The sequence below is a fragment of the Brachyistius frenatus genome, unplaced genomic scaffold (genome assembly GCF_029030835.1).
Source record: "Brachyistius frenatus isolate BFR_SWC_R1_liver_20210118 unplaced genomic scaffold, ASM2903083v1 Contig_164, whole genome shotgun sequence".
NCBI classification, from domain to species: domain Eukaryota; kingdom Metazoa; phylum Chordata; class Actinopteri; family Embiotocidae; genus Brachyistius; species Brachyistius frenatus.
In genome coordinates this window covers 97,501-117,040 of record NW_027210763.1, presented here as the reverse complement: position 1 = coordinate 117,040, position 19,540 = coordinate 97,501, and the positions used below count along the sequence as shown (strand labels likewise).

Here is a 19,540-nt window from a genome sequence, read left to right as displayed (position 1 = left end):
TGAGTGAAGGAGGAGGAGGAGCAGGAGGAGGAGCAGGAGGAGGAGGCGGCGGTGGGCTGGGGACAGTGGCAGGTCCAGGGGTGGGGGCATGGCCGTGGGGGGGCCGCATCCCATCCTCCACCCTGCACCGGGAAAGGCGATGGGGCTGGGGGTCCTGGAGTGGGGGTCCGCCCAGGGGAGCCCCCCGACTCTCTGAGCTCAGGCCCTGGATGAGCGGAGGGGCGGCGGCGGGTGGAGGTAGCGCCGGCGGAGGGGGCGGGGCCGAGAAAGGGGGACGGGTCAGATGCTCCCGCCGAGTCTGGGTCCTCCTCGGCTCGCTGGTCCTCGTCTTCCTCACCTCGCTCTTCCTGTCGGTGTCGCTCCGCGGGGGCGTCAGCTTCAACTACCTGGAGCCGCCCGGGTGGGAGGAGTCGAGGCGGGTGAAGCTGGTGCCGAGCTACGCGGGCGCACACCGGCTGTCGCCGGGCGACGCCACGCAGCAGAAGACGTGCGCCTGCTCGCGCTGCGTCGGAGACCCCGGCGTCTCCGATTGGTTCGACGAGAACTACGACCCGGACATCTCTCCGGTTTGGACCCGAGACAACATCCAGCTGCCCTCGGATGTCTACTACTGGTGGGTGGTAAGTAACACGACTTTACCCACGACAGCTCAGTCGCTAGAAAAGTTTCAAAGTGGGCGGGGCTACTGGTTCTGGAGATGTTTTTAAATGACTTTTCACTTCATTGTCCACTGAAAAAAAAAATTGGGGGATTTTTTTACCTCCAGAACCAGAACACCTCCCACTTCGTAACTCTGTTCTGTACGTTCACTGTGGTTTTTACACGTATGAGGTTGTTATCCGTTCCAAAAAATGTCTAAATCGATTCCAGATGTGGAAGGTAATTGTTTAAGACTTTTGGAAATACGCAGGACCGCCGTCTCGTCGAGAATTAGATCGATGTCACTCTGAAGCTACTTATTCCCACTGGTTAGCTTAGCACGAAGCAACCTGATATCATTGTGTAATACACCCGTCAGTCCACTAGAGGGTACCGAGGGTTGCTTCGTTTTGGCGTAGAAATGCGCCTCAGGTTCGGGCACCCAAACCAACACGGTTCGATCAAACAAAAGATCCTGGTTGGAGTTAAAATAAGTACTTTTCCTGTGTCACGTTAGTTATTTAACGTACGCAACTTAGTTTACTTGCGTTAGATAAAAAAAAAAAACCTCCTGGATGAAAGTCTTCATTATCCAACCTCCGCCACCGACCTCCTCACGACGCTCAACGTATCTCTCCTTGTACTTTGTCACGGGACCTTCTCACACCGAGCAGGACAAAGACTTGAACCGGCACCCAAACAACGAGCACGACTCCGTCCAAAGCTGACGAAACCTCATCAGCTCATCATCAGCTCACAGGTTTTATCCTGTTAGTTTGTTTGTGTGCAGCCTGATAAGTGAAGGCACACAATCCCCTCTAAAACCATTACAGACTCATCCTGCGATGCAACGCCCTAATCAGCGATCCTTTGAAATGTTGTTGGTTTTGGACTGAGCTCCGAGCTAATCGACTCCTGGCTGCAACTCCAAACATGAAAGTTTGTCCACAGGTGTTTGATAAAATCTTATAAAGTGTGAGTAGGTTTATCTGAGGTTTTAATGTCTCCAAGGTGTTTTTTTATTTGATTAAATCAAAGACTTTTGACACTGTATGAGCCAATTAAAGCCACCGTAGGATTTGATTTGCAGGAAAGATGTAGTATAATTATGGTAAAACCAGCTGCCGTCTATCTCAGCTGTGAGTCACCGGTCAGAAAGTTAGAAATTAATTGAAACTCCACATTAAAATTTTTATAAAACTTGTTTAATCAGTCCTCCCAGGCTTTTGGATTTTCTAGAAAAATAATTTTAGGATGTTTTTTTGCGTAAAATTGCGGGAATTAGAAATATGCAAGTCGAGAAAGAAAAATTTGATTTTCTTTTTTAAACAATAACCGATAAAGTAATAAATATGTAATCGCTTCCTGTGATAATAGCATTTCATTCGAAAATGTGATTGTGAAGGCCAAATTTTCCACAAACCCCGACACTTCCTGTTTTCCCGCTTGTTCCGGTTTCAGTTTGTTTTGGTGATGAAAAAAACAGGATCAGAGCCTTTCTGATTGTACATGAGGAGTTATTTTTGGTCAATAAAGCGAGTTTTGATATTCACTAAAATGCAACTCTATAATAAGATGTTTTATACGATATGTAATCAGTTTCCTTTGGGTTGCGACACTTCTATAAAAACACAGTTTCTGAGACCCAATTCAATTCTTTCTATTTGTGAATGTGGGACAGAGAGAGGGGGGGGGAGGGGGGCAGTCATTGACATGGAAGATATAAGTTTATTAGGCCACCAACACAGGGGGAGTAGTACATCATAATCGCATCCTCCTCATCCGCCCTCATCGCCGCGCCAACCAATCCCGTCTTACAAGTACTACATGCCCCTCATGTACTGCTGCCAGTCATGTGTCACGGTGTTAGTGGGGAAAAAAAGTGGAGCAAAACACCACAAACAGCCGCTGAGCTTTTGTTAAAGAACCACCGCCGAGTAACGACTGAAAAAACCCTGAAATGAATCTACAGGAGAGACGAGACTTCATTAAAGAACCGTTAGCGCTTCCTCTGAGTGGCTTGGTTTTTGGCGTGTTTGTCCATCTGAGTGTGTGTGTGTGTGTGTGTGTGTGTGTGTGTGTGTGTGTGTGTGTGTGTGTGTGTGTGTGTGTGTGTGTGTGTGTGTGTGTGTGTGTGTGTGTGTGTGTGCGTGCGCTCACAGCGAGCGTCGTGTCCTTCAAGCAGCCGGTTCAGACTCCTATTTCAAAGCTTTATTCTCCGTCCGGCTCTGAAATGGCAGAAAAGTGCAAACACAGGCCAACAGCTGCCAAGTCATTCGATCACTCTGCAACAGGGAGGTGATGAACTGGGAGGGAGGAAGGAGGAGAAATAAACGAGGGGGGATAAAAGACAGAGAGTTAATGGGAACATGGACATCGGGAGGAGTGAAGGATGATTCCCAGATTTATAATTAAAGCAGAAGATTAAAGAGGTCGAATAGAAGAAGAAACGTCCTGTTTCCATGAAGCATCTTAAAGCCTGCAGGAGTTTCTGTAAACTACAGACTTCATTCCTGTTTCTATTGTTTTTTTTTTGGTGCATCTTTAAAGTTCTTTGAGATATTTGCCGTTCACAGAGAGAAGAACAGCACAGAACAACTTCTCTACTTCGTTCTGCTTCGATGGCAGACGGATTGGAAACGGAGACGGCGTCGCACAGCAGCTACAGAATATTGTATTCTTTGACTTTGCAGTCAGCGGATCTCCAACCCGTCGATCAATAAATGCATTTGAACTCAACACGAGTTTATTGATGGCGGAGGAGGAGGAGGAGGAGGAGAGTAGAAAGGATGGAGGGAAGTGGTTGAGGAGGAGTTTTTTTTGTTTTTTGTTTTTTTTTGGAAATAGGAAGCGGTCGTTTCCTGGTAGAGAATCTTTAGGAGACAGACGTCGGCGGTTCACAGCGAGAAGTGGCTGTAAGTGCTCCCCAGTCAATTACTCGCTTTTTTCCATTCTGAGTGAAAAATCTTCAGGCCAAAGTGGTTTAATAGGGAAAGTCGATCTCCTTTTTTTATTTCCCGAGTCCAATCAAGCAACACTTGCGAAGGACTGAAAAGAAACCTTTCTTGTGTTTGTGAGTAGAAGCTCTTCAATCAAACCGGATCCGTCAGCCTGCCGCGAGGACGAAGGAGCGAAGAAGTAACAGAAGTATTTGTTGTGCTCAACGTGATGTTTTTAGCTTTTTTTGCAACTTTTTCACGTCGAATATTACGAACACTCAGACGCTGATTAAGAAACATTTTACTACTCGAATTAATTCACCGGGGGAAAAAAAAAATCACTTGAGGTGATTTTACGACGCATCGTTTTGCTTTTCTCTTGAGACTGGAGCTCGACTACCTCAGATGGTTAAAGAGGTTAAAGTCCTGAATTTGTCTGCACCAGACAATCTGGAAAATAACTAGCAAGTATCAGACGATAAATTTACTAAACCTTTAGAAATGAAACGGTGTCGAGCTTGTAAATACTTACAAAATACTAAATGGTAATATTTACCTGTACAAAAACAGGGAATTAGTTTAGTTTAATATACCGTCCAAAAAACTCGTTATTACAATACTGAAACCTTCACGATTTTAACCAAGTTAAACAGTTACTTCATGACCACAGAAAAAAAATGCAGCTACCGCAAATAAAAACTGCTTTTGTTCATCGTTATCAGATGTTTCCTCTGAAGAACTCTGCCTAGCTAGAAGCCTCCATCTTCCACCCGTTAGAAAACACAACACAACTGTCTTTGCGAGTTTCGAGATGAATGCAGTTGTCATTCTTCTGTTGAGTTTCCATGTTTAAATCGTATATTTACCGTAGTCGAACACTCGTTGAAGCAGTTCAAAGTTATTAAACAACAAAAAAAACCTGCTTAAGTCAATAACGCAGTATTTTACTGTTATTTTAAGGGATCAGCAGACAATCTGCTTGTTACACAGAACAGCGCACAACCATACAAAAGATTAAAAAGAAATATTATTATTATTGTGAAAATAAATCTGCAGAGAGCTTTTCTTTTCCCACCACTTTAGTTATAATCGCAAATCCGCCAAGATGGAAGCACATCTGTGCTTTTACAGGGTGATGACGCCGTGTGGTTTGGCTTTATGTTAAAACCAAAACACACCTAGAATTAAGTAGGAGACTAAAGACCCCTTTGAACAGCATGCTTTTACTTTGCTCAGATTATCTGCTGTTAATCCCACAAAAGTGGATTTGGACGGTTGGACTCTCCTCTATTCTCCAGCTGGGGTCTTTAGCCTACTCCAGGGTTTGTAGGATGTGGTGTTTGTTAAAGGCCGCCGAAAAAAGATCAATATTGAATGATATTAGATGACCTTCATATCTCATGAAAGGGTCCACATGTTTTTTTCTAATTATTAGTGTAATGCTGAACGTGGTATTGCAGAACGTGCTATACCACCGAGGGCCACCAGGGGTTGTCTTCACAAATCCTTTGGCTCCATAGACTCCTATTCAACTTCTCTAAATCTCCGTATCCATATCTCGGAAAGATATTTGCGCTTTATATATTGTTTCATGTCAACAAGACATTTTCTATGTCTACGTGAATGTTTGGTAGCAGGAAGTTTTATACTTCGCCGAGATGAAAGAAGTGAGACAGCATTTGGTGTCGCTGCCAAAAAGAATATCTGCCAAAAATGAGCCGGGCCGGAGGGAGGGACTCGAGGAGGGAAGGGAAGGACTCGAGGAGGGAAGGACTCGAGGAGGGAACGGAAGGACTCGAGGAGGGAACGGAAAGGAAGGACACGAGGAGGGAAGGGAAGGACACGAGGTAGAATGACGAGGACACAAAGTCGGAGGGAGTGAAAGAGATTAGCAGCCTGCGATCGGCGCCGATGAGCCGCGTGGTGCCGAGGCGTCCTGGAGAGACGGAGGAGATGGAGATAGACGAGGAGGAGGAGGAAGAGGAGGAGAAACAAAGAGGAAGCAGGGGAAATTAAAGAAAAAAGGAATTAGACACGAAGGCAAGGAGACTGCCGGAGAGGATGTGTGAATGAGAAACTGAGATGAGTTTTGGGAGGCGAATTAAGGCCGACGGTGGGTACGAAAAGGAAGCGGCGACAAAAGGAGTGTGAAAATGCAGATTGCCGTGTGGGACGGAGGCAGAAAGGAGGAGATGGTGATGAAGAGGAGCAGCCGTGAGCCGCTGCCAGGATCCTGACGGGACTTTTTGTGTGTCTGGATATTTTTTTTTTTTGAGGGATGCTTCTTGCAGGTGCTCGCTTTATCTTCACACGCATGGATGAGCACGTTGCCTGTGTGGGTTCTGGCAGATGCTCAAATAAGGAACAAGATTTATTTTGCTCTTGTTTAGTTGGACAGATTCTCTTTGTCAGACGCCACTCGTGTGTGTCACCGTCTCCCAACGAGGCCGCTCCAAAGAAAACGTGATCCGGAAAACATGAAAGACGCCCTCGCTGGAATCAATAGACGAAGCAGGATCTTTTATTTATTTCGTGATAGTTGAGTATGAACATGTGGCTTCACGATATTTCATGTCGCCAAACAACAAAAACTCTCTTGTCAATCTGAAGTCGTGGTCTTTGCAGGAAATCACGCAGTCGCAATCATTTTTGCAAATTGTTCAAATCTCCGCCATGTTTGTGGAAATTCATGCAATTCCTCAGCAGTCAAGTTTCTATTAAAAGGCATTACAGCACTAAACAAGTCCTTCATCCTCTTCTCTCGTCATCAAAACAAACCGAATGTCAAGTTTTGCCAAGTTTCTGCAATTTTACTTCTTAAAAAAAAAAGAAAGAAATCACAAAACTTTGCAAACCGTGTTGCAATTTTTGAAGAAAATCTGCTGCGAAATCAAATATTTGTATTTGCAATAATCTCGTGCTCGTAGGAACGCCGGCCTTTAAAAGATCCCTTCATACAAGAATACCACAGGAATTAGATGTAAATACTTCAGTTGAGTTGGCATTTTATTTGCGATATTTCAAAGGGGCTCTAAAAGTTATATTTCACAGCTGTTAATAATACGTCTACAATCCTGGCTAGCGACTCTCAGAAGCTAAAAAAGAGGCAGAGTGGCACTTTGATATAAACTCTGATGTCATTGTGCGAACACACCTTTCATATGAAACACAAAGTGCAGCTTGAAGTTCACAAACATTTGAGTTGTTAAACCAGCAAAGTTCAGTAACGAGCTCCAGATAAGAAACTGTTGGAAGGAAAAGCCAGAGTTCATATTTCTGCACAAGAATCTAATAAAAAAACAACAACTGGAGGCCAGTTTGACGACGTGATATTTGTTATTGAACACTTATTAGTTTAGTTTTGACGCACAATCGAGCAGCAGCACCGACACGGCTACAGCCGCGCCAGCTTTTCTCACCTCTAGATGGCGCAGGTTTGCCTGTGTAAAAGTACCGAAGAGCTCCCCCTAGTGGAGAATCTGATTCGGATGTTTTACTGCAACACGTCAGTCGTTTTCTGACGTCCCTGTTAGCTCCGAATCCTATTTACAATTTCACTTTATTTATTTTACACCTCCGTTTTAATACTTTAATACTCTCTTTAATTAAGGGACCCTGCGTATTAAACATCATAATGGAACTCATGAATGGGATTTCCTGTTTTCAAACAAGCTGTTCAGTTGTGCATTAAAAGCATTTTCACAGCAGAAGATTGAGTTTTTTATTTATTTCTGTATTTTCTGTGGAGAGCGCTCGAATAGCTTCATGGTGTTATTTATCCACTCGTCCTCTGACAGACAACTAACGGGACAAAAAAATGAAATAAATCACCTCCACTATCATCCTCCGTCTTCTCATCTAACTGTGCTTTGTTTCTGTCTCCCTGCAGATGCTGCAGCCCCAGTTTAAACCCCACAGCATCCAGCAGGTGCTGCTGAGGCTCTTCCAGGTATTTGACATCATTAATTCAACCCTCCATTAACGTGCTGCTTTCACGTCGGCCGAGTCGCCCCGCCGGGTGAAAGCTGAGGGGGAACGGATCGTCTTTATTAGACATTAGCTTCTTCTGTGCTTCAATCATTCCTCTTCTAATGTGTCTTTTTTTTAATTTATTTTTTTCCCTCTGTCTGACTGTGAACGCAGCAGCGTTGCTGTATGTTGAAGTATCTCAGTCTGGCTCCCCGAGGGCCGCAGAGGGCTTCATGTATTTTTCATGGGGAAGTTCTCATTAAGAATTCAGCCCAGTACTGAGTAGGAGGATGTGTTTTCACAGTCAGGTCTGAGCTGCAGGTTAGATTATCTCCCGTGTTTTACTATTCCCGTAATTCCCTCCCAAAAAAAGCCGATCGAATCTCAGTCTGCCTGATTTGATTCGCGGCTTTTCTTTTGTTTAAAAAAAACACAAATCGCAGGTGATTCCCGGAAGGTCGCCGTACGGCTCGTGGGACCCGGGACGCTGCCTGCGCTGCGCCGTGGTGGGGAACTCGGGGAACCTCCGCGGGGCCGGCTACGGGCCGGCTATCGACGGGCACAACCACATCATGAGGTGAGAGACGGCGGCAACCAGCGGTGACGTCACCACGTCGGTTTGTGGAACCCTAACCCGGACCCTGTCAATCAAACAGACACGCCCCCAAAAACACATCTTTTTGAAGCTCATTTTATAATTAATAAGGGATTATTTTCAGATGGACCGTCCTTTTTCTTTCAAATTGACTTTGATTTTCATGAGAAGTTGAATGGGAGTCTATGGAGGCTTTTTGGAGCCGACCTCTAGTGGCACTCGCTGGTATTGCAGCTTTCAGGCACTTCTGCATCAGAGCCATTTTACAGACCTGAAAGCTACGAACACTTTTTATATCTGGTCTGTTGGTGAGGGGGGCGGAGCCAACGGATAGAGTTACACGGGATGGAGAGCAAAGCAGTGCTGAGATTCAAAGATGTAAAATTAGATGGGAAGGCTGAAACGAGGAAGGCACAATACCATCACCATCATCATCATCATCATCACCACCATCATCATCATCATCGCAGGCAGCAGATGTGTGTAAACTAAATTTAATCTCACTGTTTAATGCTGTCCTCTATTCAGTCCTCCTATTGGCTCTCAGAGAGGTCACCTGACACGTGTGGCCACCGCAGAGCTCCTTGTGACTTGGGAAGCTGGGACCTGTAACACACACACACACACACACACACACACACACACACACACACACACACACACACACACACACACACACACACACACACACACACACACACACACACACACACACACACACAGAAAGGCACATAAATCCTTTTGTTTCCTCTGCTCTGCTTGTTTTCATGCAGTGTGTGTGTGTGTGTGTCACAGTGTGTGTGTTGTTGTGTGTGTGTAGTTGTGTGTGTGTGTGTGTGTGTGTGTGTGTTGTCCTGTGTGTGTGTGTGTGTGTGTGTGTGTGTGTGTGTGTGTGTGTGTGTGTGTGTGTGTGTGTGTGTGTGTGTGTGTGTGTGTGTGTGTGTGTGTGTGTGTGTGTGTGTGTGTGTGTGTGTGTGTGTGTGTGTGTGTGTGTGTGTGTCGATGTCACATGCTGCAGCAGGAATGACGAGAATTTCGTGCAACCGTTAAAGTTGCATTCTCGTATTTGTGCGGTTTGATTTTGATGTTTTTGTTTTTTGTTTTTTGGCCTGCGGCGGTCCGACTCAGCAGAACCGCCCGCCGCCCGTCTGAGCACATTCTCACTCCCGCTATCTCAACAAACATCTGTTTTGTTCTGCGGCATATGTGAAGGTGCACTTCCTGTTTACATAAACATATCCAGACAGTGAGTCACACCGACTGTCTGACTGGAGGTTTCTCTGGACACATAAATTATCAATAAATCACTATTTTCGCTATAAAACAGCAAATGTTAGAAAATGTTCCCGTAATCTTGATCAAGTCGCTTAACTTGGAGCATTTACCCACCAAGGTCCCAGAACGTTTTCCATTGCACCTCCTAGTTTGCTGCTCCGTCTGTTAATGCAGGTTTAAGCGACAGAACATGAAACGGATCTTCAAACGGCTGAAAAATACTTCTACAAAAAATGAAAAGCTCCAAAAGTCACGCAGCATGAAGCTGCTTCCTCAAAACCGCCGGGTCAGCGTAAAGTCCGATCCCCGCAGAAACTATTCCGGCACCTGTCGGACTCCATCTGCAACCCGAGGCCTCACCCCCCTCCCCCTCCCCCCTCTCCTAGGATAAACCTGGCGCCCACGGTGGGCTACGAGGAAGACGCCGGCAGCCGCACCACGCACCACTTCATGTACCCGGAGAGCGCCAAGAACCTGGCGGCCAACGTCAGCTTCGTGCTGGTTCCCTTCAAGACGCTGGACCTCGTCTGGATCACCAGCGCCCTGTCCACCGGACAGATCCGCTTGTAAGACCGAACAGTCCGCCGGGTCGCAAACAATCAAGTCCAGTCTGTCAATCACGTCACCCAGAATTCATAGCTTGCAGCGATCACATAACGTGCTGATTGAATATATGTAATTGATTTCTCTCTCTCTCTCTCAGTACGTATGCTCCAGTGAAGCAGTTCCTCCGTGTCGATAAAGACAAGGTGTGTGTACACACACACACACACACACACACACACACACACACACACACACACACACACACACACACACACACACACACACACACACACACACACACAGAGCTTTGCTGCAATTATCTCGCCCGCTCCCCATCGTTGATGACGGATTACCGTTAGATTAAAAACCGTCCCTTTGTTTTCCATAATCTTCCGTTCGCTCTTTAATCCATGAAAATAAATAAACTCAAAATAATCCGCGGTCACGTGAAGACTTCGTAAGACTCTTTTTTAATTGGCGTCTTTGGGTTCGACCCAAAACTCCAGATTTATTCAGATTTGCTCGGCGGCGTGGAGCTCGGTTTGATGATACATTTTTAATTAGGATTCATCCTTTTGATCCGCGGTGATCTCCACGGCTGCGGTTTCACACGAGGTTGAATCTGTTCAGTTGGTTGCCGTAGAAACACCTGCAGGAGAAATGAACGTAGATTTTTGTGGCCGAGATGTAAAACAAACACGGAGGACGTGTTTCCGTTTGCGGGCATTTTTGGGTTCAACTTGTTTCCCGTCCTCTCCATCTTCTCAGGTTCAGATCTTCAACCCGGCTTTCTTCAAATACATCCACGACCGCTGGACCCGACATCACGGCCGCTACCCGTCCACCGGCATGCTGGTGCTGTTCTTCGCTCTGCACGTGTGCGACGAGGTCGGTTTCTTTTCCGTCTCCGATATTCAACATCGTCACGTAGAAGAAGTAAAAGCACTGAGTTCGAAAAGCTTTGAGTAAATGTTTGTGAGGATTATCAGATGAATGTGCTCAAAAGAGATTCTTTTTCAGATCAAGAGATTTTCATCAGTATAAAACAAACAAAACAGGTGGTTAGACACGCAATGACATTTTTAAAGTGCTTATTATATGAATATTACGGTTGCATTAATGTGTCTTTTTACTGCTGGAGATATTTACATTTGAGCTGATTTGAACGACTTTATGTCCTGTTGGTTGGTTTAATCTGCAGTAATGCATCATATTCTATAAGATTATTGTTTGTTTTTATCGTTTCTGTTCTGGAAGAACCACAAGTCTCGAAAAAGGTCAACAAATTCAGGAAAACTAAGCATCTTACAGCGATTGTGAGACTTTTAAAATAGTTAATTAAGTTTAAAAAAGTAGAAGAATTTTTTTTTTTTTTTTTTATCCTTAAAGGAACAGTTTGGGAAGAAAATCCTTCAGTTTGTCAGAAAACTTAAGTTAAAAGTCAAGAAACTTAGAGATACATGGTTTTAACTGGACAGAAAGGAGATGAAAAACGGTCGTTTTAAAAGTAACTGGTAATTAAAGCTGTCGGAGATGAAGGGAAGTAAAAAGGAGAATATTTAGCAGAGTGGAAGAGTAAAGTTGCATGAAATGCAAAAAGTCTGAATCCTGAGCAGAAACGCTTTCTGTCCTCCAGGTGAACGTGTTCGGCTTCGGGGCCGACAGCCGAGGAAACTGGCATCACTACTGGGAGCAGAACCGCTACTCAGGAGAGTTCAGGAAGACCGGAGTCCACGACGCCGACTTCGAGGCCCAGATCATCCAGCGGCTGGCCGAGGCCGGCAAAATCATCGTGTTCCCCGGGAAGTAAAGCGGCGGGAAAAAAATACTAAATCTGGTTTTAACTGTCGGAGAGCCGGACCGGCCTCGGACGCCACCACGTGTTCAGACATTCTCCCTTTTACCTGAAACCGCACCGGGTCGGGCTCCCGGTCCGGTTACTCCATTCACCGTCCCTCACGTTGGAGAGGAACCGGGAATCACGGAGATCCACACGGGATCGAAAACTGGGAGTTTAAAGACTAAAGACTCCGACCTCGAAACGGAGGACCGAAAGACGGGACGAAGCGAAGGGGGGGTTGGAGGGAAGACGCAAAAAACGACCAATAAAACGCCGACTCGGACAAAGAAAAACGTTCACGAGGAAGATGATCAAACCGTCATTGAGAGACGAACAGAAGCAGAACCATCAGCGTCGTAGAGGAATATGGAGGAATAAAAGCTCCGAGGCTACGAACACAAACTGTGGAGCTTTGAGACGCCGTCGAACCGTCCGACTTTTATTAACGGAGTCTCAAATCGTCCACGAAGGCAAACCATCGTCATGGTAACTCCACTTCACGCGAGTTCTGCCTCCGACGACGACGGCGTCGCTGCCGGGTGTCGGCACCGAGCGGCAGAACCACGGAAAAAAACAAACAAAGGCTTCCTTTTGCCTTTCAGAGAGTTCACTGGACCGGAGTTTCAAACCCCACGCGGTCCCGTCAGGGTTTTCATTTAAGGGAGGAGACGAAGACAGCAGGAGAAACGTATCATTTTCTCTGAAAAAAGAAGACAAAAAGAAGAATGCAGCAACTGGGAGGACGAGCAGAGACGTCTCGGGCTCTCCGGCGAGCCCGGGCATCCCGGCGGAGTTAAGAGGCTGGCAGGAGCACCTCGGAGGCTCAGCTTCATGAACCCGTCCCTGCTCTGCTCTGCCAATTAAAACTCCAGCCCATGTCTGGAAGGGGGCGGAGCCACGCCTTACACCTCTTCACCTCCTGCATGTCCTCGTCCTCGTCCCCCCCCCCTCCCCCCGATGACGACACGCCCCCCGCTGGAGAGTTTAGTATTTCAACTTCAGCTGAATTTAATCGACTCTTGACTTTTTCTTTCCCACCCAGTTAACGGTTTCTGTCATCATCAGACGTCATCGTGTTTTACAACGTTTACATCCAAGTGTTCAAAAAACAACAACAACAACAACAACAACAAAAAAAGGTGGTCTGCCAGAGAGGTTGGAAAGTTCAGTGTTTGAGTTTGAGCCGAGTCTGTAAATCCATCAGATGTCAGGATGGAGACGTGTTGGTGAAGGGAAGTACTCAGAGTTCCTACGCAGGTCTGGAAAACTCAGAGGACACGAACAGAATACGACAATTAAAGTGCGATAATTCATATTTTAACTACATCTTTACACCGAACTAATTTCATTTACTTGTTAGTCTCAGTCTTAACAAGTCGTAGATTAATTAAAGCCCCTGAAAACGTATTTTAAAATCCAAGTAATTCAAATCAGAGTTTAATATTTCTGGCAAAAAAAAAAGAGAAGCAACATTTAAAGTTAAAGGTACCTCGTGGAGTTTTTGACTCAAAGGATTGTAGAGAATCTTTTTTGGTCTCATTCAGAAATTTTCAAAATCGATGGATTGACTTTGATACGAAATTCTATAAAATCCATTTTAAGAAAAAATGAAATTTAAATTTACAAAATCTTTAGTTTTCATGCAGTTTAGAGGGGGGAGAGCGTACATCAGGTTGTTTTCTGGAGCTGCAGTTTACAGATGTTCCCTAAACGCCTCACATTCAGACTATCCGTTAGACGAGTTCCTACGAAATAGTTTGAAAAGAGTGAAAAAAGACTTTCAGATCTACCGAAGCTGATTTTTATCTCCGTGGAAGCTGCGAATGGAAAAGGCTGCGCTGACAGACGTTTTACTCCTGCTGGAAACGTAGCAGAAGTTTAAACGTGTTTAAACTTGATGATATAGATGTTACCAAAGCAGATCAGTCGGTCTCAGAAAAGCATCAAAGTTTGGTACCCGGCCCGAGGTTCAAAAAAAAAAAAAAAGATCTTTATTTTTCCTCCTTTAAATCAGCCTTGTAAATGTTTTATGAGTGAGGAGTGAAAACAGAAACTCCTCAGGGCTCCTTTATTCTTCATGAGGCACTCAAACTGAGCTAATCTGCTGCTTCAGGACTGCGTGGGTTGGATTTTGGCCTAGAAACCACTTGGACATGAACAAAATAAATCAAATACCACAAAACTGATTGCAGGGGAATATTTGACCTTTTTTTTTTTTTCCCCAAATAAACTCCTCCCACTTCAAAACGGTCAAGCCAAGAACAAAGTTTTCGGGGTCTTTAATGCTTAAAATAGTGTATTTTTTTAGTGACTCATAAATGTGTAATATACCGAGCTAAAAAACCCTAATCCGCCACCACGGGCTGTAAAGACGGTTAAATTGGAGTAAAATCTCCGTAGGAACTGTGAGTAGCTTCGTTCACCGTGAAAACCAGCTGACGTGACGACGTGACGAGGCTCCTTCTTCACGTTTCAGAGTGTAAAATGTAGTTTCGATCGGACTGAAGGTGGAGGAGGGTGTTACAGCGCCCCCGGCAGGCGATGGGAAGAACTGTGCCTCCTGTTTCTGATTATTTGGATCGTCTCTGGATCTTTTTGTGGAAGTCGTCATCATTTTTTTTTTCTTCTCTGCTTTTGATTCTTACTTTGCACATGACAGGTTTTTACAGGATGCTGGTGCTCATTTTGGACACACACACACACACACACACACACACACACACACACACACACACACACACACACACACACACACACACACACACACTGCTGCACACACGTCTCTCCCTCCCTTGTCCTGCACACACGTCACACACACACATCAGACACACACACACACACACACACACACACCACACACACACACACACACAGACAGACACACACACACACACACACAGACAGAAACACACACACACACACACACACACACACACACACACACACACACACACACACACACACACACACATCACACACAGACACACACACACACACACACACACACACACACCACAGACACACACACACACACACACACACACACACACACCCATCATCACACTGAATTATAGTTTACAGGCAAGTCCTCCATTTCTTACAGCTGTCAAGACCAGAACATTGTGATCACAGAGGAGGAAGAGGAGGAGGAGGAGGAGGAGGAGGAGGAGGAGGGAGGGGGCGTCGAGGGGGGGCGGGGTGATCCCTTTTCTTTCTGCAGTGCCAGACTAAATGATTTCCTCTCCGTCCACCTTTAGTGCAGCGCGACACAGATCTGAGCTCCCTGAAGCATCGAGAACCTGAAAGTAGGTCTTTGACCCAAAACGCTCTTTTTCTTTCTTTCTTTTCTTTCTTTCTTTCTTTCTTTCTTTTCTTTCTTTCTTTCTTTTCTTTCTTTCTTTTCTTTCTTTCTTTTCTTTTCTTTCTCTTTCTTTCTTTTCTTTCTTTCTTTCTTTCTTTTCTTTCTTTTCTTTTCTTTCTTTCTTTCTTTCTTTCTTTCTTTCTTTCTTTCTTTCTTTCTTTCTTTCTTTCTTTCTTTCTTTCTTTCTTTCTTTCTTTTCTCTTTTCTTTCTTTCTTCTCTCTTTCTCTCTTTCTTTCTTTCTTTCTTTCTTTCTTTCTTTCTTTCTTTCTTTCTTTCTCTTTCTTTCTTTCTTTCTTTCTTTCTTTCTTTCTTTCTTTCTTTCTTTCTTTTCTTTTCTTTTCTTTTCTTTCTTTATCTCCTCCTGAAATCACTTTTCGTCAAATATTTTAAGGAAGTGAGATTTTCTCAGGTGAAATCTGAATGTGTTGGTTCAGTGACAGAAATGAAGCCGATTTGCTTTAAAAAAAAAAGAAAAAAGGTGCATTTCTGTTTTATTTAATCATTTTTTTCAACATCCCGGCGCGACATGAAAAGCCCAGAAACATCTGCCACTCACTGACCGCCTCAGAGCACATTATTGAACACGGGCACATTAAACTCACTCAATGTTTGTTTTTTCTCTGCGTGGTAATTAAACGTGGAAATGAAAACGATTTGAAAGCACCTGTTCGGCGAGGAGAAAAACATTTTGTTTTGCGCCAGATGGGAAAGATGTTTTAATATCGTATCGATCCTCAACATGTTGCTGCATTTTAATGGACTTGTTCAACATTTTGGGAGTTTGAACCACTCTGACTGAACACAGACAGCCTGGCCCGTCAAAAACAACGTGGCACACAACATCTCCATTCAAATGAATAATTACCCAAAAATACAAAATAAAAATCTCATTCAATTCTCTGATCAAAATGTCAAACTTAATCTTTTAATTGTGATTTTAAAGCTTTACGTGCGGGACTTTATTTATACGAATAAACGTCTGTTACGTTCAAAGCTAAACGAGTTCGCACACAAGTTTTTTTTTTATCTGGTGTCTGGTGAGACGTTCCAACTGAGCATGCTCAGTAGGCAGAGCTGGAAACTAACTTCAAGGTTAGCATCGTGCTAAGATTCATAAACGTTGTCGGACTTGATGGATCAAATTCTGATGGTGAAACGAGTCATTTTGAAGTCGTGATGCCTTCAAGTGGATTTTTCCCGACGGGACTGCAGCTCCACGGCAGGCTGACCTACGACGGGGGGCGCTGACCTTTTTTTTTTTTTTTTTTTTTTTTCCATCTTAAACGCTAACATTTCTTCACATAGCTGAGCTCCACCCGAATCAGCTAAATGAGCTTCTTTTTCGTGAACACTAACAAATTCATTACTCTCCACACAACTAGTAGCTAGCCGTTAGCGTGTGTCGAGAGGGTTTGTGTAATTCCTCTCGCTGGCAGAAGGGGGAGACAAACGTCACACTGCAGGTTTAAAGGAGAATATGTGTATTTTTTTTTGCTGCCGGACTTTATTTCTCTAAAATTTGAATTAAAAGTCAGCTGGATGAGTTCGTGGTCGTTCAGCTGAGGAGAAAAACAATTGGACGCGTCTACAGAAAAAAATAAGTTGAACACCATTGACACGTTTCTCCTGTCGCCGTGGTTACAGCTCTGAGGTAATGGAGAAAAAAAAAAGAAGCAGCTTTTGACTTGAGTTTTAAAGGAAAAGAAATACATCGTGATCACAAACGCCGTCACCGCCAGCTGTTTTTGTGGCGTCTGCACACTCGGACCTTCGTTAGCTCGCTCGTCCTACGAGACAAAAACCCCCCCGACCACTACGACGTACCGAGCAGGAGTCGCAGGCCGCTTCGTGAACCCGTCACAGCAAACGTACAGCAAACGGATCCTGCAGGAAACAAGTCGAGTTTGAAACGTGGGCGTTTCTTCCCGGCCGTCGAGACTAAAACTCCAAACCTTTCTGGAATGAAACATCTGTATGATTATGTGATCTGACTCTTTGTGTCTTGAGCTGTTGTACAAATAAAAGCTTCATGAAACATTAAAGTGACGTGATTTAAACCGAGACTGAAATCATTCATCAAGAAATCCTAAAACTAAATGAAGTACTTGTTTGTATTTATTTTACAGCTGCAGTCAGAGATGGATGTCAACGAGTTTTTATTGAGGCTCATGACACAGAACTTTTTTTTTTTTTTTTGTATTTGTAGAGCGTTTATAGGTAGTTTGTTGGTTACTGTACTATTTTTGTTTATTATTTTTTTTTTATCTAAAAAGGCCCTTTTTTGTCAGTTTTACAAAATAAATGAAGGTCCAGGGAGACAAATATTTTAATTGTAGTGACCAGACGGTGGTTTGCTTTAAATATGGTCAGTTTTATGATGCCATCACACCAACTCGTTGGTTTGTGAACTGACGTTTTGAAGCATTTTGGACGTCACCATCTTGTTTTATTTTTTGTCAGAAGTGACCATATCCGGATAAACCAGACATTAAGCTCCGCCCACCTACAGCAGAAACCTGGCTGCACCCCAGACACATCAATCAAAACCAGACACGCCTAAAAACATACCTCTCTTTGAGGCCTAATATCTAATTAATTATGGGATTATTTCCAGACGGACCTGATCAGAAGGAAGGAGTTCATCCAAAGACGACACGATGACTCGTGGAAAACATTTACCGACTTTGTATTTCAGGAGAGAACTTGTGTTTTGTGTGTTTTGAGCCCCCTAGTGGCCCTCAGTGGTATTGCACTCATCTTGGTCTTTGATATGCAAGTTTGATTGAACGAAGACAGTTTAACTTGAAAAGCAACAATATCTGGGTTTTTATCTGCCCCTTAAAAAAAACAAGAAAAAACCCAACATGATTTAATGTTTAATGAGAACAATTTACTCATACTGACCGATCGGGCCGACAAATGTGTTTACGAGGTGCAAAGTACTCCGTCTCACTAAAGTTCATGCTGTCGGTGTTATTAACGGAGTGCAGCTGCAGCATCGTTTCAGTTCAGTGAGTCCGACTGAAAGAAATCTAAATAAATAGAAGATGAAGAGAAAACATTTTGGCATTTCACAGTTTTATTTGATTCCATCCTCATGACGTGAGATCTCTCCGACCTGAAGCAGCTACAATGATGAAACTATTAAAATGACGTCACGAAGATCGGTTTATTCATGATCGTTTTACAGTTACAGAATTGTTCATTTACTAAATTAAAACCCCCACGGACTCGTTTACGCATGTCAGGTAATGGCTTGTGTGATTTTGGAAAAGCAAAAAAACCAAACAACTATGACACCGCTACCGCACGTACAAGTCGAGTCCGACCAATCACAGGAGAGCACGCGGCCGGACGGGTCCAGACGTCTGCGGACCGACGTCATTCAGGAGCTTTTTTTCCCGGAGGACGAAGAGCTTCGAGGGACGTTTGAACCGAACGGGGAGCGAGGAGACGAGACGAGACACAAAGGTGGATAAATCAATCATTCCCCTTTTTTCTTCTTCTCCTCGGCAAACATACAAGCAACTATTTCTGAAACGTCGTCTTCCCCGAGAAGATCTTTTCAAGCTTTTTCCAGGGAGATGAGTGTTGGAGGAGGGGGTGGGGGGTGGATGTGGGGGGGTTAGTCTGTCGACATGGTGAGTTTGGTTTCTAATGTTTCCTGACCTGAAGGAGAGGAGAGGGAGTTTTCTACTTCTGTCCCCGGTTGGGCTGCACGACTTTTCGGTTGCGAACGATTCTGATTCTTTCCATCGAAAACAAGCGACTCCGACTTTCTCCGTCGACAAACGACAAAGCGGCAGGAAGAAAAAAAACGGCGGCGAGGGAAGTAAACCGAGCGAGAGAAAAACACTTTGTTTACGAGACAAGATGACAGACTGAACTTTTTAGTTAATTAAGTGTGAGAAACATCTGTATTAAAAAAAACATGAAAAAACCCCGTGATTTCAGCTCTAAGGGAGAACATCCTGCAGAATCGTGCAGCCCTACTTCCCAGCCTCACCTCCTCTTCCTCCTCCTCCTCCTCCTGTCTTTTAGTTCTCCCCCAGCTTGAGCTGTGCGAACTCGTTGGCCATCTGTAGCGCCTCCTGCAGGCACTGCGTGTTCCTGCCGGTGGCCTGGGCCGACATGTCTTTGCCGCCTCCTTTGCCGTCCAGCAGGGGGCAGAGCTCCTGGACCCACTCGCTGGCCTTCAGGCCGCGGTTGGCCACGTTCTGGAGAGGAAGAGGAGGAGAGAGGAAGAGGAGGAGTTAGATCTGTGATCCACAAACACGTTCTTGCAAATGTTTCACAATAAAAGCTTTTTTTGGAAGAGTTTCTTTCTAATAAAATGCTATAATAGGGCTTTTATTTTGAAAAAATAATACAGGAA

At 44.5% G+C, this 19,540-nt stretch overlaps 2 protein-coding genes across 2 annotated transcripts in view; one reads left to right on the top strand and one right to left on the bottom strand.

Moving 5' to 3' along the window:
- Nucleotides 1-105: 105 nt before the first annotated feature.
- st3gal2 (ST3 beta-galactoside alpha-2,3-sialyltransferase 2) lies at nt 106-12,078 on the top strand. The gene is made up of 7 exons (XM_069716901.1): nt 106-620; nt 7,468-7,527; nt 7,991-8,124; nt 9,804-9,983; nt 10,121-10,166; nt 10,732-10,851; nt 11,600-12,078. Exons 1-7 carry the CDS (start codon nt 210-212, stop codon nt 11,771-11,773), a joined length of 1,125 nt encoding a protein of 374 aa, XP_069573002.1. The 5' UTR covers nt 106-209; the 3' UTR covers nt 11,774-12,078.
- Nucleotides 12,079-18,226: 6,148 nt separating this feature from the next.
- aars1 (alanyl-tRNA synthetase 1) overlaps nt 18,227-19,540 on the bottom strand; it is a 14,204-nt gene continuing 12,890 nt past the window's right edge. The window contains exon 20 of the mRNA XM_069716895.1: nt 18,227-19,382. Coding sequence (XP_069572996.1) covers nt 19,203-19,382 — 180 coding nt within the window. The 3' untranslated portion in view covers nt 18,227-19,202. The remainder of the gene's footprint in view (nt 19,383-19,540) is intronic.